Here is a 26,719-nt window from a genome sequence, read left to right as displayed (position 1 = left end):
TCTGTGAACAAGGTTTTAAGTTTTTATTGAAGTTCAGGCAGAAACATACACGATAATCCTTTATTGCTCATGGCATATCAGGTCGCCCTCAGCGGCTCATTCTCACATCTAGACCAACGATAAGTGGAAACTGAACCGGGCATCACTTCACATCTTCTAAAACACGTCTTACTGTGTTGCAGCCAAACTGCACTATTCACTTCACTGTGAGTGTATGTTGGGACGGGGGTCTCTTTCTCTTCACATGATGCGAAACCCAGACTTGACATTCAAATCATAGATACAGATGTCTTATTAATTCATACAGATTCATCCAGTATTCTCTCCCTAGTAGTAGATCCTGATAGCAAGAGTATATATACTGCAAGTTCTGGTTTTATGGCTGGAAGCTTAAGGTTTTGGCTGTTGTATGAACGGCTACACGGTCATTCTTCATCAAAACAATGAGACAAGAACAAAAAGAAAACCCTGAAAACCTGTAAATTAAAAGTCCTGAATGCATTCATATCATTTTTTTTAAATTACTGATATTATTAACGGTTATATCGACATGGAAGTGACTTCACACACAAACTTAGGAGTTATTGCCTTAATATTTTTTGCATGATAAAGAAGAGGATAACAGGGGAAGGGAGGTGAGTTTGTACATATCCACACAACAAACTTGTCCAGACAAATGGCATGCAAGACATGAGAAGGAGACGCACCGAACAGGGGAATAGAAACATTTTAAACACTACACTACATGGATGTCATTACACTTCGATGTCGGGGCATTGGGGGATTGTGTCGGGCAGACAGACGACAGGTCTGACAGAGAAAGTGTAACACTGTGTGCAAAAAGTTTGACATAAATATCAGACATGGTCGAACACAAAACAGTAGCTTTAGGAGCACACAACAGTAGTCTTTAAATTTCCTTTTTAAAATATGGCTTATCAAGTTATCACATATATTTTTTTCTATTTTAGAGACAGACACACAGTTAGTATAATAATTTCATATAATATCTTATGATTGTTTGCCCACCTCGAGGCTTGTAATGTATTCATTTATTTATGTACAAATAGAGTGAACAGGGATAATATTTTCAGTTTTGCGAGAGAGCTCGGCAGCTGTCGCAGAGGAGAAAAAAGGAGTTTAAAACTGCAGACTAGAAGGAGAAACCATCTAACGTTGTGTTTTTAGCCCCTCCGCTTTCTGTTAGCTTCGCTTGTGTAACATAGCTAACGTTAGCATCAGTCAAGCTAGCGTTCACCTGGCCTAGCTTAGTCTAATGGCTACAATTCACATGGCTAGTTCACCCACAAATCACTTCCCAAACATAAAACTTTGATTTTTTTTTTGATTAAACTTTTTTTAAATGCTAACAGAGCAGACTTCATATCTGTCATGTGGATGAAAACAAACCCCTGATTTAAACCAGCCCTGTGAATTGTAGCCTTTGAACTAAGCTAGATAACGTTAGCTTTAGCTAATTAGCTAGCCTACTTCTTCAGCATGTCTTGCAGTGGGCCTGGCAGGTATTTCATCACTTGGTCCATGATGCTCTCCTCCTCCTCCTCGTCACCGCAGCCGGCCGGCACGGCCTTCTTGGGTCGAGTCAAGCTGCCCTCGGCAGGCTGCTCGGCGGCGGCTGCAGCCTCGGCCTCAGCCTCCTCTCGCTTTTTCAAGCCATACTGGTGGTCAAACACAGACACGTGAATATTTTGAACTAAGATGCAAAGGACATGCAGGATTAGAGAAACATTACTTGGACTGTACATGGAAATTATCTGAAATTAATGTAGTTTGATACATATTATCTATGTCCCAGCTCTGTTGCTTTGTGTTTGGCTTGTGGAGCTCTGCCTTCCCCAGGAGGTCAACAAATTACTGCTGCTTTCAGATTCTAGTTGCCTTCTGCCCTGAAAAACTTGACACCAACTTGTGCTGAGCCCACAGCTCTGCTCGTAGCATCGTAAGCCTGGGATGTAATTCAGATTGACACTTGTGTGTGTCTGGTGTTTGTGCTGTTGCAGTGTTGAAAAATACTGTGCAATCACAAATGATGCTACATCCATTTCAATGGGGTTAAAATCAAACACATCTGCTGTTTAGGGAGAGTCACATTTATCCTGTTACATGTTGGATACTTGTAATTATTTTAACTCCAGTATAACATGTTTGCAGCATAAGACACTAGTAGTGCTCCTCATCCATCCTATCATTAAGCTTCAACCATCTCATGGAGTGTTTAATGTTTCCCTGTCTGAGCGGCAGCGAACCCTTCGCCTTTGTTCTCTCTATTTTGTTCCTGTCATTGTCTTTCAGTGAAGCAGTATTTTGGAAAATGTCAAAAACAGAGTACAAGTGCTTCGGTTGCTGCTTTTCAGTGTTCACACTCTGTCAGAGCGCGTCAAAAAAAATCTGCTGTGTGCACTTCTTTGACAAAGGCACACAAATAAAATCACACCACCTTTGAAAAAACTGTTGCACCAAAGCTTCACTGAAAAAAAAAAATTATTTGTGCATAATATGTCGTGATTATAACGTGCATGAGTGCATACTAATACTTGAGTGAGATTGAGATCATACATAAGCTGTATTTTCTGGCAGTGACAAAATTCCCCAACTACTTACCACATTATAATATTTGCCTTGTCACTCTCTACTCTGAACATCCATTAAGTCCCAGTCTTGAGCTATAATACGGACATTTCCTTCAGTATCGGGCACAGAGGGATGAAGCTGTACAGGATGCTGACAGAAACCTTTCGCTAACGAGCATGCTGGGAGTTGTTCCTCGCTCTTTTTCTCCTCTGGGGGGAACTTAAGGAGAATGGAGGAGGTGAGGAGCCAGGGGAGGAGAGCTGCTTTTCATCCCACTGATTCACAGTATTCCCCTCGGAGCCGCCCCACCCACAGACTGCCTGTCTGTCTCTCTCTGTGTCTCTGCACTGCAGCCTTTACCATCACTGCAGCCCCACAGCAGCACATTAGTGGAGACGCTGACTTAAAGCAAACACTGTGTGAGAGGATAAAATACACATTGCTATAATGCTGAATCTGAATGCAACAGTGTATATTGTGTTTCTAGGCAGAAACAGGTATTAAAAATCATATATAACCCTCATAACTCATTTATTCTATTATCAATTGTGTATAAGACTTTCTGCAGAGAGCTATTCTTGTCTCGCTGTTTACATTTTGAAGCAGGCCTCTCTCTGAACCTCCCTCTCTGTCTTAATATTCAAATGTATTCTTATTAATCATGGCGGCACATTCTGTTCGTCTCCTCTCTTCTTCTGCACGACTCCTTCCCAACGCTCCACTGATCTATTTTATAACTGCTAAAAATAACATGAAAGAAAAACAAAAAAATGTGTGATTTCAGTCGCATTTCAAACTCTGGCCGGTTATAAAAAGAGTTTTGCTGTCATGCAGACAGGATGTGAAGCCTTTAGAAGCCGTGACACAGTTTTACACTGATTTTTAGTTTGGCTCGTCTGATTTCTTTCCCTCTATTTCCATTTTTCTGTTAGCCGCATTTAAATATTAATATTAAATGTATTCCCTGTTTGTTTCCTTAATTTCCGTTGGCTGTTTTCCCGGCAAAGACTGACTGAATGTTGGGTTAATGACAGGGTATTTCATTTAGTCTCATTATGTGCGTCTTTGTCCTCGTACCTTATCCCTGATGCCTTGCCTCATGCTTTCCCTCTCGGACTCCATCTTGGCATACTTGGCCTTCCTCTCCTCCTCCTGCTGCCTCAGGGCCTCCTGCCTCTCCTCCTCCTTCTTCGCTGCGTCGGGGTCCTCCTCCTTTTCCTCCCCGCCCAGCATCTTGCCCACATCAGGAGGTCCTCCTGAGAGAAAGAGACAGAAATAAGAAACACAAATCAGTGTCTTAGACACAGTGAGAGAAACAAGGAAAGTAAGCTGCAGCTTAATGAAGTTCAATTTATGTAACTGAGGTGAGAATATTCAGTAACTATGAACTTTTTAAAAATTTTAAATGTTTTATATTTCATATTTGTAGTATAATTCTTCTTATTTGTGTAATTTAGACTCCTGGCCACTCTTTGCGGATAGTAGGAACCATTTACTTTCACTTTGAAGTGACTTTTTAACTTGATATACCCTAAACTAATGATGATTTAGATGTGATTTTAACCACATCTTTGCTCCTGTGTCAGTCTGCGTGAAGTAAACCCCGCAGCTTTCTCCTCCTTAAAGTAATAATTCAACTACCCAGGTTATCTGGGAATCATTCCAGTTGTTCTGTTGGCAATAAAGCCAAACTGATTTGTTATTTGACTCTCATTGTATTCTTGTTTTGCAAATGTCTCAGCGCTAGTTCAATAACGGCTGCCCTCCATCACTGATGACAGTCTCTTTGGATCTTCTATGGCATCCTCTTGCCAAAAAGAACTTTGACAATGGTACATCGTTACATCTGTTATTGTATGCATTAGTTTATACATGTATTATTTGGCGGCACAGTGGTGCTGTGGCTAGCACTGTCACCTCATAAGGTTCCTGGTTTGAACCCTGGTTCGGACATAGGGAACCTTTCCATGTGGAGTTTGCATGTTCTCCTTGTGCATGTGTGGGTACTCCGGCAAACCAAACACATGCTCGTTAGGTTAATATGTAACTCTAAAATTGACCGCAAGTTAGTTTATGAGCATGAATGTTTGTCTGCTTTACTCTCTCTTAATCTACTTTGAGTTGAAAATATGGACAATCCGCCCAAAAAGCAGCATGCAATTTGTCTGTAATTGTAGAACAGAAGGTCATCCTCAGGTCGTCCTCAGGGTCATTCAGCCCTGATGTTTCAAAGATTGGGATACACAGTACAACACAAGCAGCACGAGGCTGCGCTTTAGCTTTATAAATAGTTTAATTGTCCTCACAGTGCTTCTCTTACATGAGAAACACAGACAGAGAAGCAGACTGGTTGGTGGTTGTACTGGCTGTATGAGTATGATGCAAGATGAAGGACTAAAGGAGGTTCAGAGAGTCTACAGTACAGTACCAATCTGAGTTTTTGACTGTTACACAACGAGGCACTGGAATATGTCTTATGCAAGCCTTCTTACTGTCCCTGCAGGAGTTACATCCCGTGAAATAATGCCTCGTGATACCACGGCAGAAACGCTGAGTGCTGCAAAGAAGTAAAGAGAAACGAGGGAAAGCTGTCGGCAAGCATCAACGGAGAAGAAAAGATGAAGAGAAAAGCCGGTGGTCTGAAGGATTTTGGGCAAAGACAGGAGCTAGTATGTGAGGAGGAGGAAGAAATGAAAGGAGGAAAGAAGGATGAGGACGGTATGGAGTGCATTTTGAAAAACTAGATATATTTAGGAAAAGAAGGAGAGCAGGAGGAGATGGAAGAAACCTGTCAGAAACGATTGAGTCCAATTAACTGAGCCGTTCCAGTTAGCGGGATTACCAAACTGTTTCAGCGAGAGGGGAGAGACTGTGACAGCGGAAAAGATGGAGGGACGGACAAAATGGAGGGAGTGACAAGAACAAAGTGACAAATTAAAGGAAGGAGGAAAGAAGAGGGGGAAGAAATTAGGAGTAAAGGAATGGGTGAAAGGAAAGGAGTCAGGAGCAGGAGGAGGAGGGGAAGGTTGAGAGGCAAACAGAGGGCATCTGAGGAGAGAAAGCAAACAACCAGGAAAGAAAGACGGCACGCTCCTTCAGTCGGCAGCTGCCCCCGGTATCGTCAGTATTTTGACTCATCAGCATAAAAAAAATGAACTGCAGCAAAATGCGCAGAGATAAAAGACAGGAGAGATGGAGGAGAGGAGAGGATGAAGAGAGAAGGGATGAGTGCAAGAGCAGCGAAGGAGAAACAGTAAAGAGAGGGTAGAAATAAAACATTGGGACGCTGCAAAGTTAGTACGCAGCATTGTGTGGGACATTACTATCAAATCCACTAATGAACTTTCTTAATTAGGTTAGATAAGCGATGTAAGCTAGCAGGCTGGTTGCACAACAATGGCAACTCGACTCGGCCTGCATCGTTACTGAGGCAACACACATTCATCTGTTTGAGGGGTTTGGCTTTGACATTTATCCTGTTGCATAAGTTCAAATTTTAGCGTACTCTTCCTCTTTTTGTTTTTTATATTGAAGTTTAAAGGGCTGCACGGTGATACAGTGGTTAGCGCTGTCGCCTCACAGCTAAAAGGTCCCTGGCCATGCATGTTCTCCCCGTGTATGTGTGGGTTCTCCCTGGGTACTACGGAAGACATGTTCGTTTGGTTAATTGGTGACTCTAAACTGCCCGTAGGTGTGGGTGTGAGTGTGAAAAGTTCTGTCTCTATGTGTCAGCCCTGAGATTGACAGGCGATCGAAGCGGTATAGATAATGGATGGATTTTCATGTGTGTAAAAAGGCCACAAAGCACCAAAGACAGTATCAATACTTAAAGGTACATTCTCGAAGTTTTCAGTTTCGTTCTCTTGGACGCCCCCTCATGGTGATATACAGTAATTGTGAGAGGACACTGAACCAAACGTCCACGGTTGGCTCCGGGTGTAACTCTTGATTTTCATCGCTGACGGACGCTTTCCTTTTTAGTCTGAGCGTCAAATTAGTTTCTCTTTCTTTGGATTTTCACTTATTGTTGAAGTTGTATCTGTAGTCATAGATATTTTCTTTGTTTGTCAGCCATAGTAGATTACTGTTTACTCGCAACACTTGCAGAGACCGGAAAAGCAGCCGCATAGCTCCGCCTACCCTCTCTGGCAGACCAACCACTGCTGGGTTATGGAAAACGCGTCACTAACTGGGCGCCGCTTGTGATTTTTTTCCACGAAAGTCACACTAGACACCCAGTCCATAATAATACTTGTCATAAGACATGGCATCTTAAGGGGAGAGGCTTCTGGAGTGATTTTGTGTTGTTGTGTTCTAGTTGCTAGCCTTCAGTTAATTTGATTGTTAGTATTGTCTATAATAAACCCCTAGTTTTGACTTTTAAGGTGTTTCCTGTGAGTTTGTTGGGTCAAATGTGGATAGTTGTTAGCCCCATGGGGCCGCCTTAGGGTGGGGCGTAACAAATACTGTAAAAGCAAAGGCTTTCATCAGTGGGTCATAGGCTCAATCACCATTGTGTGAGCTCATTCGGTGATAAATAGAGACTTAACAGACATTTTCTTACATGACAATCTTAATTATATCTTTAACTTAATACACAACATGATAAAATATATACTGACCGGAAGACCATCAGAAACAACATCATAAAATTATGAATACTGATTTGATTTCTTAACATATAAACATATTGAGGTGCTTTAGCCTGGTCATGTGATGCTTATGCTTACAGTCGCTCTTATAACAAATAATAATTTCCAGGTCTAATTTAAGATCTTGACAATCTTTGGCCACTTCAAACATTGTTAAACACCATGCGTCTATATTTGGTAATAAACAGCCTTTTAAAAAAGAGACCCACCTTTTCTATCTTTTCAGACCTGGCCACTTCCTCCTGTCTTGCAGTAACTGCTTTACATATCCCCCAACATCTGACCTCCACACTTCAACATAAATCAGCGTGATAATAACTTACTATAATGACAGAAACCATGTTTGAGACGAATTTATTTAACGTGTATTTTGATTTTATAGTTTGACTCATGTCCCATCTGATAACATGGAGGAGGCGGGCTTTATGACCTATACTTCAGCCAGCCAGCAGGGGGCGCTCAAAATGTTTTGGCTTCACTTTTAGAGAGCGTGTCGTCATGTTGTCCATCCTTTTATACAGTGTATGGTATCAACAGTTAGGTCTGTTTACACTACACAAGCCGCAGAGTTTGATCAGGAGATGCTCTGATGCAGAAACGCCCTAGCTGAGCTGCTAATCTCATAAATGATCTATTTGCATAAAAGTGACAGAGACAGAGATGGATTGCAAAGAAACTCAGAAAGCAATCCAAAGTAAACCGAGCTCTTGCTGCATCAGCATTTAACGAACAGTTAAAGAAGCTGACGTAGCAATATCAGCCCGACCGTGCACACCTTCTTTTCTCTCTTACAAATCTGACAAGTGTGAGAGAGGAAGCTGGTGGAGGTGAAATAGAGCTAAAGTGCCCATACAGTGAGTGTGCCTGTATGCATATGCGACTATAAATAATTACTTAGCTCCTTTTTAAGCTCTCATGCATGAGTTCTTGTGTGGCTGAGCATTCATGTGTGTATGAATGCATGTGCAGAGTACAGTATGTGTGTGTGTGCATGTGCATGTAAACTCATGTGCGGAGGCTGATTACAAATGCAAAATATCTGGTGCAACTGATAACATGCAGCCAGTGTATGAGATAGCAGCTTATTTTCCAGTTACAGTGTTAGTCTGGGCTGTTTATTGGCTACTTTAATCTCCACTCGCCCTGCAACTCTCCGTACATATTGTACAGTGTGTGAGTGCATTTTATCTTAATTGCATTGCTCGAAAGCAGCCTGTTTCTCCAGTGTGAGCTGCAGATATGAGCAAACACTGCAGCAGGATTTACATTGGAGCAATTAAGAATCTGTGTTTGCAGCTGAGAAAGGGTTAAACATCCACTGATACACATCTTTTCTATGATTTAGTCAGCAACACAGCGAGTTAACACATACTGCAAAAAATCCAAATGAAACCAAAAGAGCCAATTTGGAATACTGCAAACAGGATTCAGGATTAGTTTCTGATGTGGCGACAGGAATATCTTCATTTGAACACAGCTATTGAGTCCTGTAAGTGGAGCAGTGACTCACAACCGCCTGAGCCTCATTCAAAAGATTCCCTCTTTTACGTAACTAATCTGTTGCACACCAAAATAAACTTGGTCTGGTTTCCCAAAATCTTATTAGCACATTCAGAAAGTCTTTGTTCAAACGTAAAAAAGAGGATCCTGGGAGACAAAGCTCGAGTTATATTGAGCTACATATGATCCGGGCTCCCGCTTTGTGAGCCATTTTAGAGATACAGCGATGTTCTGTGAAACCAGAATAATTCTATTAAGCTCTCGGGCATCACATAAGCTGTGTCGAGCTATGTTTTGATTAAAGTGTCTCTCACATTATATTCCTGCAAACTGCGTGAGGATTTTCAAGTTGTCAGAATGACACTTGAATATTTAAGTTGATAAAAGCCTGTAATGGAAAGCTGACAGGTAGGCCTTTAGCCCCCTTTCATCTTTTTTGGATCATTTACATTATAATATACAGCAGATGAGTCAGCAGCAGCAGAATTAGCGAGCCACTATGTGGAGAAATTCTCCTTCACGCCAATCCAAAGGCAGCTTACACATGAAGTCAATTAGCATTGAAATGGACTTATAGGAAAAAGAATTGGCCAAAAAAGGCCACTGCAAAGACAAACACACGAACATATAGAATTGAGCCTGACCGATGTTATATTTTTTAGAGCGATATCGCTAAGAATTTGAGAGGGAAAAAGTCACTAATTACCGATATGGCAGCCAATATTTTAGTAATTTAATGAGCTTTCTATGTCGACTGTCCAACATTTGTGCGCCGATGTCTCTATGCAAAGGTGCTCAGAGGGCTTCTTTCATATAAATGTGCTGCAGAGAGTGCTGAGAGTATTGTAAACTATAGAGTCACAGCGCGCTCTGCTGGAAAAACTGTGATGAAAACATTTCAGAAAACCAAAGCATTGATTTCTGCATTTTATTTCTTTGTAATAAAAAAAAGAAATCATATTGGTGCATTTGGGAAAACAGATATTGGCCCATATTAGCCGATATCATCTGCAAACCGATTTATTGCTCAGGCTTCAATGCAGAAAAAGTTATACTATGAGTCTTTTGTTGATATTTGAACACTTATTATTCCACACATGTATACAATATGATAACACCACTGCCTTAACAAACACAAAGACTAAATAGAGAGACGGAGATCCTGACCGATATTGGAATTTTGGGACCGATATCAATAGCGATTGGAGAGATACATTCATCTATTACGATATGGCAGCCAATATAGCGTTCTGCTGGAAGAACTATATGATGACATCATTTCCAAATAATCCTAAACATTGTTTACTGAATTGTAAATTATGTAAAAATAGTTTTTTAAATCTGTGCAAATCTGACAACCTACACGTGGATACAGATATCTGTAATACACACACATCAGCCGATACTATCAGCAAACCATAATTTCAGCTGATCTGCGGGTTATGGTTTTTTTTGTCTACCTTTCCAATGGAAATCTTCCAACTGTGCCAGCAGAGGTAAAGTTAAACTAGGAGTCTTCTGTCGATACTTGGCTGCTGCTTCACTGCAAAGATAAAAGGTGTCATCTCTCTAATCCTTTCCTTCTGAAAACTCTTCACAAAACCTTTGTTAAATCCAAAATCTGGAGGGAAAGACAGAAAGACGACTAACCTTGGCTAACTCTCCCAGTGCTTGAACTTCTGACAGCATCAGATAAACTCTACTTATCGACTCCTTTTCCCACTCAAGGTTCCTCAGTAAATCCCTCTCTAAATCCAAAGTGTGGTGGGAAAGCGGATGAGCATTAAGATCTAGGTTTGGCCTTCAGGACAGAAACCATTGTCTCCACACGGCTTAAAAATGTGTCGGAGAGGGAGGAGAGAGTGCGCTCACTGTTGTTCTGCTGTATAATTGGTGGCAGTCATGCTTTGAGTTTGCTTAGATTTCCCTCAGGTGGAGCAGCTTTGTACAATGTATGAGGAAGGAGACGGCTTTTATTTGCACTGCGTGACTTAAGTTCACAAATACAAGCACGCCCTCTTGACACACACTTTAAGAAATATAGGTTGTGTTTTTAAGTCAAGGTAGGAGGAGGTTAAAGATATGGGTGCATGTATTATTTCCCATCACCTGCAATCACACATATTACCCTGCAATCCCAATGTTATGTTTTTAAACACACTTAAAAAGATTTGATTAGAGATTTAAAGATGCAATGGACATGCTTTCTTATTTAAATTATCATTATGAATTTAATATTGATCGCACAAGGTAATCGCAATAAAACAATCACATCATCAGCGTACAGATTGGTGCTCTATAAGCCACACTTCTCTGTGCAGCTCTGCCTCCTACCAGTCACTATCTCCCTGCAGAAAGGGATCGAGTAGCAGAAAATATTTCAAATAACAGTGAAAAAACTGTCTGTTAGCACTTTTAAAGGCTGTACAAACTGCATTTGTACAGATTCAAATGCAATTGAACCCTGACCCTACTACAGTTCTTGTTCTGACTGGGCAAATTCATCACCATCACCTGCATACTGCAGATCTACTCTCAGGCTCTTCTCCCCTCTTATGGAGTGAATAAACCAGATGTCAGCGCACACTTGTCATTGCTCTGGTGATGCTTTCTGAGAGCCAGCTTTTGGTGTGGGCTGCATGTATTCAGCTTATTTTTGGGGACGCAGATGACACATTTGTGTTTGGTACAGACACTCAGGAGGAGCAGTACAGCCCGACCGGATAAGTTTGCAACTCGCTTCTTACTTTGCGGGATTCAAACCACATTTAGGTCTACAGACTGTTAATTAGAGACTGGCAGGGTAGAAAACCTGAAAATTGGTCATTGTGGTAAATCATTCAGTGTAGTCCTGGTCAGTGTTGGGGGTAATGCGTTACAAAGTCATCTGTTGATACTCTCTTGCTGTATTTACCTTCTCCCTTTGTTGCAACATAAAAGCTAAATCCCTGTAGCACTGTTTCTGTTTCTCTCCTACTTCCTGACAGGTAGCTGTGTAGAAGTGGAGGGTAAACACAGTTGTGTCAGTGCGCATGCCTGGCTAGCTAATTCAACTAGCGAGGTGGCAGAGAGGACAGCATTTACTCCGTGGAAATATTGCAATTGTTTTTATTCTTTTGGTGAAAGGAACAAGAACAACATGACGGTGAAATGTAAGCTGTGCCTGGAGGATTAGATTTTCGCAACGCTGGTGGCGACTAAGAGCCCATGTTGTGCTGTTTTCACTGAAACAGCTGTGCCTGTCAGATTGTTAGCATAATAAAGAGCCATGAAGGTTATCTTGTGTCTGTCATTCCTGTTGTTAGGCGGAAGAGTTACAGATCATGGGCCTTTAACGGTAGAGTCAACACATTCAAACGTACTGTAGGCTTCACACCGTCCTGACAAGATAACGGACATGTGTAACGAGTCGCAAAGGGGGTTTTACTTTTTGGCAACGAAAAAGTAATCTAACACGTTACTTTTCTCAGTCGGTAACACAGTAACATAACGAGTTATTTTTCAATGGCAGTAATCTTGCAACGTAACGAGTTACTCGTCTATCTATCTATCTATCCATCTGATGTTTTTCGTACTGATTTTGGGCTCACTCTTCTACCTTTGATATGAACCTTTTCTATAATGGACATATTTCGTCCTCTTGCACCACAGATTGCTAACATGTTTGCGATGCTTGCTCATGCTTCTCTGCTCCATGGGCTTTCTGTAGCATCGCTCTCAGAATAAACTTTACATTTAAGCTTTAAACAAATGAAAACCCAGAGAGTGAGATAATAGCGTGTTTAGAACTTACATCTGATAGTTGCATTAATGCATTTTCAGTCAAGTGCCATGTTCTTGTTCTACCTTGTTTCAATACAAAACTACTGAGTATTGTTTATTAGAAGATATTAATCTAATAAATTAAACTAACAGGGATCATTTTTCACTTGCTCTTTACAAGACCAGCCTTGTAAATACTAACTTAGATTTTTTTGCTTCCAGAGCACTTGAAGCACAAAATAAAAGATCACTTCCATGGTGTAAAATCAGGTCATAGACACCTAGTTTCTAACACAAACAGCCTCTCCTCTCTGTCAGTCTCTCTCTCATCATTTGTGACTTACATGGATGGATGCATTATTTATGGCATCTTGACAGTTGACTGTCAAACACACACACATGCACGCGCACACACACACACACACGCACACACACACACACACACACACACTTTGTACTCTAGGAGACGCTCAAGGTCAGTTTGATGAATTGAATTTGATTTGCTCGAGTAATGCACAAGAAAAAGACGTCAAGAGTGTGTGTGTGTGTGTGTGTGTGTGTGTGTGTGTGTGTGTGTGTAAGCGGCAACCCTTTAGACCAATCAAACGATGAAGACCTGACTCCCTCAGCCAATCATGTTAGAGTGCTGCTAAATGTGATTATGTGCACTTTGAGGAGACGAGGTGGAGGAAGAACGGCTCAAGGTGTCTCCTGCTTTCATCTCAGACCGCACAGCTTTGTCACACTTAAAACACTATAATGTCAGCTATTAGTGGAATATTAATGCACTTGCTGACACTTTGTTACGTATGATCAAGTACATATAAAGTAGGTTAAAGAATAAATCATCAAATCATCAAGAAGGGTTGACGTACATTATGTTATATGTAAGCTGTAGCAGTTCAATGCAAGACAAAATAGTATTATAGCCTTAACATTCATTAGAAAAAGAGAAGTGGTACATCCCCATTTTATTAACAATCTTTTTTCTTAATACAGCTGTGGACGTATGTTTTCCCTATTTGTTGGGGACTATTTTCAGCTGCGCATTGATATACATTAAATGCACTACTGAGTTCAGCAGCAGGACAGCGTGTGAGGGTTTTACTCAAAGTAAACTACAAAGACCATGTTTACTGCAATTACCTTTTATATAGTGTTTAAGGGCCTATCATGCTATTACGGGGAGCTAATGCCATTATGGTAGAAAAAAATGCAATTTGGCTCTGTGCCTTTGGAGGACGCAATCTGCTTCTCCAACGGGCCCTGGAAAACCTCCACCAGACTACGTAAAACGTGTCATCTGGCTTGCTAAACTACACTTCCTCAATCTAGGACGCCCGCCTCTGATGTCATGTCTCATTCAAAATCGTCAGGTTTGAAATGTAGACTGCAGACCTGAAGATGTTTAAGACCATCCACCGGTATATTCCTCGTCGTATTTCAGATTCTGTACCGCTCTGAGCCCTTGCCTGCAGCGAAACAGTAGTATTTCACTCCTGCATCTCTCGCTAGGACGTTCCTTTCAGAGGGAGGGGCGCAATACATGCTGGGTGTTGTAGGAATGTAGAATGGGCGAAACCACAAGCTGTTTGTATAACTTTCTCCACAGCTATGGGGGGAATTTAAAATATTATTGCTTCTATCGATTACAGAGAACACCAGCTTTGACTGACAGCGGCTTCTTCCAGGGGGCCAATTGCTCCTTTAAAGTGTGGCTCATTGATGTGATTTCAGTTATATAATAATAATTTGTCTACAGCACAGATATATCCGAAATAAGATGTAGTCTTTAAGGTAAACAGATTTAAGTCTGTTCTTGGATTTGACAACAATAAGCATATAAACAGAATACCTTCAGCCTTAAAATTAAGTGGGTCAGATGCCTTTGAAGTTTATGACAAAGTAGCATTAGCTTGTGTGCTAATTCTGTATGTAATCCACTGTGAGCAGTTACTGCAAAATAATACAAAACATTAAGCACAGTGTCGTCTCTAGTTCAACCATTTTTTTCATCCTTTTCAAGTTGCAGCAGTGACAAGCTCTTCAAAACCGCCTTCACGTTCATATTTGCAGAACAAAAAAATGTTGTACTGTGTGTGCGTAGCCTCCAAAAGGATGAAAAATTAAACATGTTTTGTTTTTTCTTCGACTCTGCCTCAAAGCTTTCGTCAGGACGAGGCCCCTCGCCGTCATCTGCTATTTTGAGCTTGCACAGAACAGCGCTAACAAACCATGAAGGGTTATCCAGAGAGCACGTACGGTTTCACCCTGGTGTCAGCCCTGACAAAGACAATGAGTCAATGATCGTAGCCGTACATTATCTGGCTGTTCAAAATAATTCTATTTCAATAGAGTGTATTTATTAAATTAATATTTCAGTGTTACGTATTAGTAAAGCTACCATGAAAAGACACCAGAAGATGCTAAAATGATTGATCCCACATTAATAGTGTTCTGTTTTGTGCTGCAAATCAATCCTACAGATATCATACAATACCGAACCAGACTCAGGCTCTCATACATTTACAATTATGTAGAAGCTGACCGTCAAAAGTGACCTTGTAATGGTTTATTCATTTTAAAAAGTGCATTTAAGTATATTATTCATGTAGCAAAATGTGTCCCACTTTGGCTAACCACACATTTACGAATGAGACTTCACTCAGAAGTAAAAATGTTCCTAAATTTGGTAATTAAACTTTCCTACTGTACAGCAGTGACTTTTCTGCTGATGTAGTCGAGGTTTGACTGCTGCCCGAGGCCTTCAGGGTTTAATTGAGCTCCAAACCTTGGAGGGCTGTTAGGTGAGTCAGACATTAGTCTGTCTCTCCTAACAGCCCCCCTACATTCTGTCAAACTCACTTCAGCGTTTAGGAGTTTAGAAGTGCTGAGTCAGCACCGAGGCACTCAGGAGCTGAAGTAATCAATGCAGAGGGAAACACCGTGTTTCCTGAGTTTAAGGTGAGGAGCGAACGCTGTGTGAGAGCTTCTTAAAACAACGGCACTCAACTGATTAATCATAATCAAAACTGTTGAATGAAGCACAACTTTACCATCAAAGTGTAATACAGTGGTGACTCACAATATTTATGGTAGGGAGCCCAAAATACACTTTATTCTAATTTGAAAAATAAATGTACCAGAGTAGTCCTTTTTTAATCTAATTTTTTTAATTAATTTCTACAGAATTTCTTTTGTTTATGATAACACAATAGTCCCATGTGAGCAGCAGAACGATGGAGCTGACATGCTGCAGAAAAAAGGAGCATCCACCAAACGTGCGACCTCTGCAGCAGATGTATGGCTCTGGATCTGAGTGCTGCTGAATCATCCCAGTTAAACATTTCTGTTTTCTTTCAAGCATCTGTAACCGAAGAAGCCTCGGCGGATTAGTTAATGCACTGCCAGCATCCTCTCTTTCCCAGAGACTCATCCACTCAGTCATCACACAACGTACTCAGGAAGACAGTACAGCCTGACAGTATACAGTAAATCCAGACACAAACAAAAGGCAAACAATCACAGGATGGAAAAGAGCAACGTAACAACGCATCTGACGTCTAGTAGTGTCAGAGTTATGTCTTCAGTTACCTCGGTAGGTTGTGTGAGTTGTTTCATTAAAGCCATTAGAAGTTGTTCATTTTTAAAAAGGAGTTTTCAAAAAGACTTAAGATAAGGAAAAGACAGATGCCGACTCTGACGGCGGACAAACATACAACTCTCTGAGGCTTTTACAGGCGTAGCGGCGCTGTGAGCTGATTGCTAATGTCGGCCTGCTAAACTACAGGAATATAAACATGTTTCTATTCAATTGTCACGAGAATTTAAGCAAATTTTGAAATTTGCATAAAATTCCTTTCAAAGTTGGAGCTATATGTTAACCTGGGAATATGTGGGAAGACACAGAGAGCATAAACAGCTTGTTGTTCTGCTTTTGTTGTTTCATGGCGTTTAGCTGTTAGGTGCATTACAGCCACAGATTTGATTCGAGTTTTGAAGAACAGGTTGATGGAAACAGGACTAAAAACAAAGCTAACACGCTGATGTTAGCCAGTTAGCATTATTTTTTGGGGGCTTTTGCCTTTATTTTATAGGACAGCTGAAGAGAAACAGGAAGTGTGGGGAGTAGAGAGTGGGGGACGACATGCACCACATGATCGGCAGACTGGGAGTGGAACCTGTGATCAGTGCGTCGAGGACTGTAGCCTCTGTACATGGGGCGCCTGCTCTACTAACTGAGCCAGTGCCCTACCAGGAAAATGTTTGTCATGTTAGTTTACCATGTAAGTTATAATTTTACTGTGCTTATATTTGCTAATTGTGTTAAAAATACTCTAGAGGCTGATGTTATTAGTTAAGAAGACATTTTTCTCCCTGTTGATGGTGCTGCATTAAATTTTAGGGGATGGCCGAAGTCATTACACTGTCAACCTCACAATGGCACTGGAGGAGTCTCAGAGAAATCGCTAAGTTTGATTGATCCTCTTAAGAGCATGAATGTCTACATTTCATTACAATCCATCTTATTATTTATTGGATATTTCAATCAGGCTCAAAGTGCTGGATCGACTGTGAGCTACACTGCTAGCAAGGCTAATAATAATGTTGGTATCTCTCTCTGCAAGTCAGACGCAGAAGGAACTTTTGCTAGAAGTATTTTTTATGCCTTTATTTGATAGTAAGACGGGAGAGTGGAAGGTAAAAGTCATAGACTATAAGGTCTATAAGGCACGCCGTTACGACCACTACACCACAGCCACGCCCAAACCTGCATCCAACTGATTGAAAAACCTTTCAATAACATTGATGAATCCACTGACAAGCACGGACCCTCAAATTGATAGCTTATTGATCACCTGGTTAATTGGTTTGTCTCATTATCTGATTTTTTTCCCTCCTTGGGGGGCTTTAAAGAAGAAGTGCACTGTCAGCCTTTTTGAGGACCTTTTTTGTGTAAAGGGGTCACCATGTCCCAGCCAGTAAACACGATCGCAGAGGCAAAGACAGCTTGCATTGACAGCAGAATAATCCCCCTGATAGGCTGACATATCGATCACTCGTCACGTAATTGCACTTTCTCTTTCTTGCATCCTCCGTCGCGCTCTAATCTTTCTCTCACACACAAAAATCTATACCTCAAAGCCTCCATAATTCATCTCGCCTGGAGATGCAGTACACACACGCACACTCATGCCCTATACAATATCTATAAAACATCTCTCCAGCCAGGCAGGACACACATACACACACACACCCACACTCTCAAATCTATCCCCAAAGTCTGCAGGCTGAGTGCAGCCCGACTCGAGTAAAAGCAGCTTCAGATGCAGTGCAGTTGATTTAAGAATTCATAGCGCAGATACACAGCAGCTATGCAGAAAGAGGCAGCGCCGGCGTCCTCTGCATCCCAATGAGGACCAACTTGGACTCCTTGTCCCAACTGGAGCTGCCCGACAACAACAGCTCTGACAAGACTGACCAATGTGCGAGCGTACTGTACGGCTGCTGGAGCCGCTCTCCTGCCTTTCCCCCTGAAGCTATAGCTGACAAGGAGGATGGATTACAGGGCTATAATGAGGACTAATTAGGGGGCAAATAATAGCTGAGATAATATTCTACAGGATAATACCTGAAGGCTTTGGAGGACAAAAGTCTGATGAAAAAAAATGTTAGTCTTAGTTCTTGGCAAAATAGTTTGTCCTTATTTCTCTGGCCTGCAAGACGCCAACAGATGGCTTGCAACAATGGACTGCCTCTTTATAACATACAATTTAACATTAAAAGGATAAGAAACTTAAGCCTTCCTGGTGATTAAAAACTGCTGTTTCAAATTCCAAAATAAAAAACGTGGATAAGATTAAGCAGAAAAATAAGGGTACTGCTGTCCTGAGAGGGTGACGTATTGGTCGTATAAGGTTCTCACGTGACAGGTTCATTGATAGTGTACCACTATAAATGTTAATCTGCAGCCGTCCTCACCTCCTTCACAGAGATTTGAGACACTTTTAAGGAACAACCAGCCACTCTTTTTCTACAAAAGCACAAATGTAGAACAACAAACATTGAACATGTCGGGTTGTCACTCTGTCACCGTCAAGGACTTGACCAACCGGGTGACATTTCTAAATAAAACATGCTGTACCCTGAGGGGGGTTTTAAAAGATGGATACAGAAAGAGAGAGAAAGAAAGAGAGAGAGAGAGAGAGGGAGGGAGGGAATGCGTAGCTGATGTGTGAAGTCAGGAGTTTGGTGCAGGACGGATTATCTCAGCCCCCCGTCCTCATAACTAGCGGGGACGGGACTCGTACAGTGCTGCTGCTGAACAGCCCTTTAAATCCTTTACACTGCAGTGCTGTTAAATCAACCTCCAGCTCCGACACACTACTCACCTCCCAGCGCAGCTTTCATTACAAAATTCATGATGAAGCAGTTCTGTGTTCTCTTCCTTCACTGGTCACGTTATCAGGGACAGACCTGCAGCCAGAGGACAGAATACACAAGATTTTGACTGCATGAATACCTCTGTTAGAACATGCAGCTTCACTTCAGTGCTTCCCATATACAACAGTTTGATGGGATGGGGGAGGAGGGGGATGATGATGATGGGGCTCGATGCGGAGAAGAAGAAGCGACCTCCAATATCTTCAATTAAATGTAATCAATTTACTATTTTAAATCTTAAACGCCCTAAAAAAGTGATCTCATCTACTCCAAGGAACAATAAGTCTGATTAAACGAGCATTACCCCTCCTGCACAACGCCGTGTCCTGAGTTTTCGTCGAGGCACCTGCGCCCTCGATTTTACAACCACCACTTCATCTTGTGTGTGGATTTATGCTGACTCTGTCTTGCTGCCTGTGATGTAACCTCATGGAAATATCTCACAGAATAATTAGAAAAAAAGAGGGGAACAAAGACAGGGTCAGAAGGACACATGATTTGTGACAGTGCATGGGCCTTAGAGGGCACCACTTCACAGAGCCTGCAGCAGCGTTAAATAACTGTTTTAAGACGCGGTGCTCGACCTTGGATCTGTGGTTCAATTATGTGACTTCATATTGAGTATTATGGCATTTTATTTCCAGTATTATGCATACAACAACGATTTTTAAGATGTAAAGTGACTCATAGTCAATTTATGATAGTGTTATGAGAAAATTGCCAAGTTTTTTTGACATTACTGTACTCAGATGTGAGTTTGCAGACCTTAGAGTACTTGGTGGATATATTACAAAACAACATATGCCATCATATTTCTTTGGGAGTTTCAGAGCTTGAGACCACATTTACTGCGATTTTATTGCACTTAATTAGCATTTTTTGTTTGTGTAATCTGTTTACGACACAGAAACCTCACGGATAGTTCTGCTGCATTTTACAGCATCCCTCATCCTCACTGCAGCAAATGCTACCAGAAAAACAGCAAATCCTCCTTCTGTAAACTTGCTGCACTCATTATTACATCTCAGTTTCGTCCCCGGGTCATTTTCCTTTCGCCCAAAGTCGAATCTGCAGCAGCTGAGCGCCTTTAAATCATTTCCTGGTTCCCTTCCTCCTCCTCATCATCATCATCATGCAGCACCAGCAGCTTCTCCTCGCATGAACCCTTTACAGTATTCACTCTCAGCTCCTTGTGCGGTGCAGCATTTCGGCACAATCACACTAACGTCACCGCAGGCTACGTATGCTCCCTGTTAAATGACTGCACCAACGAGCTGATGTGCGTTACATGCAGGCTGATAGGAAGTGCATGGAGGTGCATCTTTGACCAAGTGCACCTACCTACCTACCACCATCCGGTCCCGTACAGTAAAGCCACATACACACTCACACAAACATCCGTGTCTCAGGTTGTTCGGACATCGCTTACCTTTGCTTGGATCCTCCTCCGAGTCGTCAGCCCTCCAAAAAGCCTCGTCGTCGCAGCAGCGGTATAAGCACCCTCCTCCTGCTGCTTCTTCTTCTTCGGTAGGGAGAAAGAAATCACAAGTTGTGCGTCTTCACGGAGGGATTGTGTGTCAGTGTGCGGCTCTCAGTGTGCAGACATGCCGGTTGTGTCAGAGTCAGGCTGCAGCGGCGGAGGAAGAGAGTGTATTCCTGCAGGACGAGATGAGAGCATGCAGAGGGAGAGAGGGGGAGGGAGAGAGGGAGCACATGAATGTAACATCACCCGAGAGCAGCTTCGACTTTATTTGCACGATTTTAACAGAAAATACACAGAAAATAGCACTTTATAAGGACCAAATTGCACCCTTAAAACTCCTGCACCTGCTTGGATTCATAGACAAAATAAATATCAAACCGGCATTTTTACAAAATTGTCTCCACATCCTCACAGTTTTTAATTAATTAGCTGTCACTCCAATAAGACATGCCTTTAAGGTCGGAGGTTGTTTTTATCGTCTCCTCGAAGACAATCTATCTTGAAGTAGCTGCTATAGAAATAGTTGCATAAAACACATAAATATCCCCCATAAAGGCAAATAACAGATTAAGACACTGCCCTAAACTAGGTAAAGTGAAATGCACATGCACATTTTTCACACAAATATGCTAAAATTTTATGATGTTATGTATTGGAGGTTTAAAGCTGCAGTGTTCTGGCCACGTGGGGGCAGCAGAGCAAGTTGTCAACACAAAATCCACAAATTATCCCCTTTAAACCTTTTAAATTTATACATTCAGCAGACAAAAAGTCTGAGTTAGCAAACAAAAAGTCCAATAACTCAGGTGTCTCTGTTTTTGGTCACCACCAGCTCCTTAGAGACCTATCTGGCTCTTTAGCTGCTCAATGCTCCATCATGTTCACCGCTAGTCGCTAACTGTGTCTGCTGTTGCTGGTGTACAACGATGAACGTGTTAAAGGGGCCATGTCTTTTGAAAGGATATTCTCATAGTGTACATAGGTTTCACATGTCTGGGTGTTTATTGTTCACAGTGAAAAATGCATAATTCCGTGTTTTTCCAGAATGACATTTTTAAAAAGCTTGTAGTCAAGTCGTTGTCAAGATTTCAACTTACCATTCTGATATATCTGATTCTGATATAATGACAAATAACCGATCCTAGAGCAGCCATGTTTTTCTACAACTTTGGAGTGACAGTGCAGTGCGGCCGCTCCCCCGCGTGGCATCGCACACGTGAAGATGCTAAGAGCAGCCACAGAGTCGGGATAAGATAAGATAAAACATGGATACATGGATAACTATCTTGGTAAGGGAATGACATTAACTTTAACTAGTCACTGATCATCTCTCTTGTAGTGACAATGAGGCTCTTGAATGGTTGAAATAAAAAGAGGCTTTGGAGGACCGTGTTGAGGCTTCTCTCAGCTAAAATCACGTCCTGAGGACATTTGAAACCTTTACATTCTTTTTTTCTCCGGCAGACCAGAGATCTACTTTGGTGTAATGTCAGCTGTCTCAGCGGTCCCTTGAAAATATTTTCTTGGCAGGCTGGAAAGACTCTGCACTGCAGCACTTAATGTGATGCTACAGCAGCCCACAGAGGTCAATATTGGGTTCTTCTCATTTCCCCTAAACAGATGCATCACCTGTTGTCCATATGCTCTCTTTTTAATAACTCGGGTTTTAGGTTTGCAGTTTTATCATGAATTTATATCAGTCATATAAATGCAGTACTTGTGATGCTTGGATGTTTATAGGACCAAACCAACAACCAAGAAAATCCTGACAAGCTATAAAGGTGTTTAAGGTGATGATGCAGTGTTATAGTAGCATGCCCTTGCCTTGTTATACTCCAGCAGACACAGTAGAGGACAAACATAAAGGACGGAGACGGTTATATTTATCACTTCAACCTAACCTTGTTGTTGAGGTTCCCCTAAACCTTCATCTCTAAGAAAAAAACCTCTCCTGCCCCTGCAAATGCTCAAATGTGTCCTTGCGTTTCCCCTCGTAGTAACATCGCCACTCTGCACACGCTGAGGCAGACAAGCAGAGAGCACAGGGAGGACCAAGGGGAGCTTAAACTGCTGTATCTCCCATCAATTAATCAGGACACAGGAGGCTGTGTCCAGTCAACACGCTGTGGCAAGAGCATCCATCACCCTGTTTATAGCCTAGAAACACACAAACACATGCACATACATACACACACACGCTGGCCACCATCTCCTCAGTAGTTTATTTTTTTATGTGACAATGATTTATGGCCTCTCGACTTTAAGGTCAGAAGTTTGCAATTTTTGCTCTTGACCCATATCCACTGCTCGAGAGTTTCAAGGCTGAGTGACAAAAATATTCCCTCTAACCGTGTTTCTTCACATCTTTCTACTCGACCTTTTACTTGTATGAAAATATGGGAAATTTCACTACCACTGCGCTACCACTGCACCCTGTCAGCCAGGATGGAGACACAACAATGTGTGTCAACCCAGTCCTTCAAATATGAATATATAAACAAGAAAGCGACTGCCAACATGCCAAATTTGAGGCTCCAAAAAGGTAGTTCAAGAACAATTGGGTCAAGATCAAGACATCTTTATTATCCACAGAGCGGCAAATTCTTGTGCAGCCAGCAGATGTACATTTAGTGCAACAATAAATACATAAAAGACAGCACAAAACAACATAAATAAGTTACATTTTATGTTGACAGGTAACACTGGATGACAGCAGGGACAAATTAGTTTTTAAATCTGTTAGTCCTGCATTTTGGCTGAATGTATCTGCCAACCGAAGGGAGCATACAGAACTCACTGTGGAGTGGATGGCTCCGGTCGGCCATTTTTGTGTATTTGCCTGAAGAATTGGGTCCATTTTTTTTTAAACCTATAACATAACAATTGATTAATGGAAAAAGTACTCGTAGTTCAAAGCAACTCAAACTTTGATGTAATATCAGTTCTTTAGTAAATGTTTAACTTTACATTAATACATTTGTTCTTACAGTTTTCCCATGAAGACAGCGGATGCATGTAACTGAAACAAGCAAGGAAGAAGATACCAGTGTTGTTTTCTGCATTATTGTAAACTAATGTGAGTTTATCAGCGTTACTCGTGCGCTCCTGTGGACGCTTTGCACTTTTAATAGCACAATATTCAAACAGCCAGGTGGTACCCTGGCACCACGCGCTGTTCTGTCTCTTTGTGTCATGTTATGTGAGGATTTCATTGTTGTTTCTTGAGTCTTTGTTAGTCTCACAACGGGAGTTCAAATGTTTGTTTTTCCTTAGTAGTCCACCTGTCAGCATGGGGCCTGTGTCCAGGTAATGAGTCACCGTGAGTGTGTGCCAAAACACAAGAAGTTAGACGTCTATGTCTGAGCTACTGGAATGGACAAACTTTTAAAACTCTGGATACACTGATGCTGCAGAAACCTATGAAACACGCTAACAATTACAGTGAATGTCATCTGAAAACTGCATTAGCATTTTATACCAAAAATATGTATGGCAGAGCTCCACAGGGACTGTATGCCATTCAAAAAAGGGCAAATTAACATAGCACTGCTGTCACACGAAAACACAGCTGGAGTGCTGCTTTTCTTGCTTGTCAAGAACGCACTTAGTTAGTCTGAATATTTTGAGGAAAATAATATATATTTTCTCTAGCATATCTGATAAAATAATAAAGTAATAAAAAGGGAAGATATCAGAGCTTGAAACTTTCACACCAGATCAGCATCAAACATTAGTGCACCTTTCACACAATGTAAATTGTTTAAAACAATGTATTATATTAAATTAAAATTAATGAAAAAATAAGTGATCATTGTAAGACCGCAGCTCCTGACATTTGGCTTGAAATTGTAAAACAGCACATAGACATTAATAACTATTACAAAACCTCGGGGGGAAAACCTGCTCATGTAGCTGTTTAGACCACTTCTCATGACCATGTAGGCGTTGCATATCCGGTTTTACATTGACCTCTCCCTGGCTCTGCACGTTACAATCACACATATGATAATCAATGTATAGTGCAGCCCAAACAGGAAGTGTGAGTCGCCTAAGGTGAGTTACGAAATACCTTGTTATCCACATCATAGTTAACAGTTAGTTTACACATTCAACGTTAGCTGAGCTGCCCCTGCTTGATGTCAAGGTTGTACAACACCATTAGATGGCTCTAAGGGGTTAGCTTGTTATTGAGGAGCTACACCCCTGATAGTGAAATTGGACCATCATTGGGTTGAACTTAAGTCAAATCAACACCCGAACTGTCCATTATCATTCATGGCCGCTAACAAACCCTTGCAGAAGATGCTAATGCTACATGTAAACAGCTCAATGGCTGCTCAATTCGGCTGCTGAATAAATTACCTATATTTTGTAATAAATATCTGAGCTTAACCACGCCCAATTTAAACTCAACAACAGAAAGACTTTCAGAAACTTAAATGACAATATTCGAATCCATCCATCTATTATCTATACGGCTTATCCTGTTCAGGGTCACGGGGGGCTGGAGCCTATCCGAACTGTCATTGGGCGAGAGGTGGGGTACACACCGGACTGATTGCCAGTCAGTCACAGGGCTGACACATTCAGACAGACAACCATTCACACACACGGGAAAATTAGGAGTGTCTTTGGACTGTGGGAGGAAGCCGGAGATGACATGCACAAACAAACAAACTCCACACAGAGAGGCCCACAACATCCAAACCAGGAATCGAACCAAGAACCTTCTAGCTGTGAGGCGATGGCACTAAGCTTTTACACGAACATTTAAATTCTAATTTTAGATACTTTAAGATGCTGCTGTTAAATACATAAGACACTAGTGATTCCTTAAGTGCGGGTTGCGGCATTCTTCCGTTTGGGAATGGCTCATGTGTGGCTATTGTTAGTTTGGGTTTCTGGTAGCTTTAAGGCAGTACAATACCGCTCTTGACAAAGGGTCATGTGTGCACAGCAGCAGAGTACTTCCAATCGTAGAAAAACTAACCTGTGTCTGCTCTGCTGAAGCTGCTGCCCCGGGACAAAGCGGAGCCGATATTGACATTCAGCACGGTGCAGGATGCTGAACTCCTGCCTGTTGGCACCGCTGCAGCCAAATGAAAGGTGGATTATGTCACAGGACAGCACCTTATTACCGATGCACCATTTCTTGAGGCAGAATGTCGCAAAAAGGGAGAGATTTAGGTTTCTGCATCAGTAGATCCTCATTGAATGGCCTTTTGAAATCCTTTCAAGTCCTTATGAATGCAATCAGTCGTAGTCACCTGCCATCAGCACCTGGTTGCTTATATTGTCTGTATTTTTTCTGCTAATATTAGTCTTTATGAGCTTATTTTCCCATAAACAAAAGGTAAAAGAGCTTATAGATTGTTTCATTATTCCAGTATCTCATTTAACAGTCACCTCTACACAAAGCTTTGCTGACAAAGAGCGACCAGTCTCACCTCCAGGCCCCTCTGATTCACGGGATCAACTACAGAGGCATGCAGCGGGATATTTAAGGGACATGTATCGAATCCCATTCATTGTGTTGCAATATGCAAGCCAGCAGAACGTCAGCTCAATGCCATGGGGACGCAGTCACTTTGAAGCCTCGAATTGTCTGAAGCACACTGATGCACGCGGAGAAAGGTTATTGAAAGGATGATACACGTATGCAGCGACAGCAACGTCCTTTGAGGTCTGATGCGTGAAAAACCTTTAATCATACATGCAGTAACACCGAGCTGACGGACACAAACGTGGGATCAGAAACAGACTCAGACGTGACAGTGCTATAGGATGATGGCATGACTGTTACTGCTGTGTTAATACAAACTGCTATGTGTCATTTAAAGGCGTAGTTCAAACATTTTAAGATAAGATAATCCTTTAGTGATCCCCAGGGGGAAATTCAGATGTTACAGCAGTACCAAGACAAAGTAGCAAGTCAGTGAATACAGTATAAAAAAATAAGAATAGATAGATGAATAATAAATACGAGGGATACATATAGAAATACAAGGTATATACAGCTGTTATACAAACAGGAGTAATTGACAGTATGGTATGAGCTCTAAGGTTTATGATATGGTACAATATAAGGTGCAGTTTGTAGTGCGTAAGTAGAATAACGGTAATGATTGACCCAGATGAAGTATTTTCCGTGTACGTTAAACTGGGTACATGCAGCAGCACCATTTTCTCTTCATTCAGCTTTATCGATGTAGTGAAAATTGCAGCTTTCATTACCAAGTGCAGCGACCTCGACTATATACTGTAATCATAATTGCAAAGTGCTTTA

At 41.5% G+C, this 26,719-nt stretch overlaps 1 protein-coding gene across 2 annotated transcripts; it reads right to left on the bottom strand.

Annotated features, from left to right (window-relative positions):
• cplx2a (complexin 2a) lies at positions 1-20,623 on the bottom strand. 2 transcript variants are annotated; one of them, XM_069666597.1, is made up of 4 exons: positions 20,380-20,623; positions 18,899-18,983; positions 3,670-3,848; positions 1-1,679 (listed from the first exon to the last, which is right to left on the bottom strand). In XM_069666597.1, exons 2-4 carry the CDS (start codon positions 18,927-18,929, stop codon positions 1,488-1,490), a joined length of 402 nt encoding a protein of 133 aa, XP_069522698.1. In that variant the 5' UTR covers positions 18,930-18,983; positions 20,380-20,623; the 3' UTR covers positions 1-1,487. The 2 variants fall into 2 exon arrangements, with proteins under 2 accessions (XP_069522698.1, XP_069522699.1); XM_069666598.1 differs by lacking the exon at positions 20,380-20,623 and adding an exon at positions 19,255-19,274.
• Positions 20,624-26,719: the final 6,096 nt, after the last annotated feature.

Source organism: Semicossyphus pulcher, unplaced genomic scaffold, assembly GCF_022749685.1.
Source record: "Semicossyphus pulcher isolate SPU_LCO1_2020_fin unplaced genomic scaffold, fSemPul1.0.p SCAF_17, whole genome shotgun sequence".
Taxonomy (NCBI): domain Eukaryota; kingdom Metazoa; phylum Chordata; class Actinopteri; order Labriformes; family Labridae; genus Semicossyphus; species Semicossyphus pulcher.
This window is presented reverse-complemented; position numbering and strand designations above follow the sequence as displayed.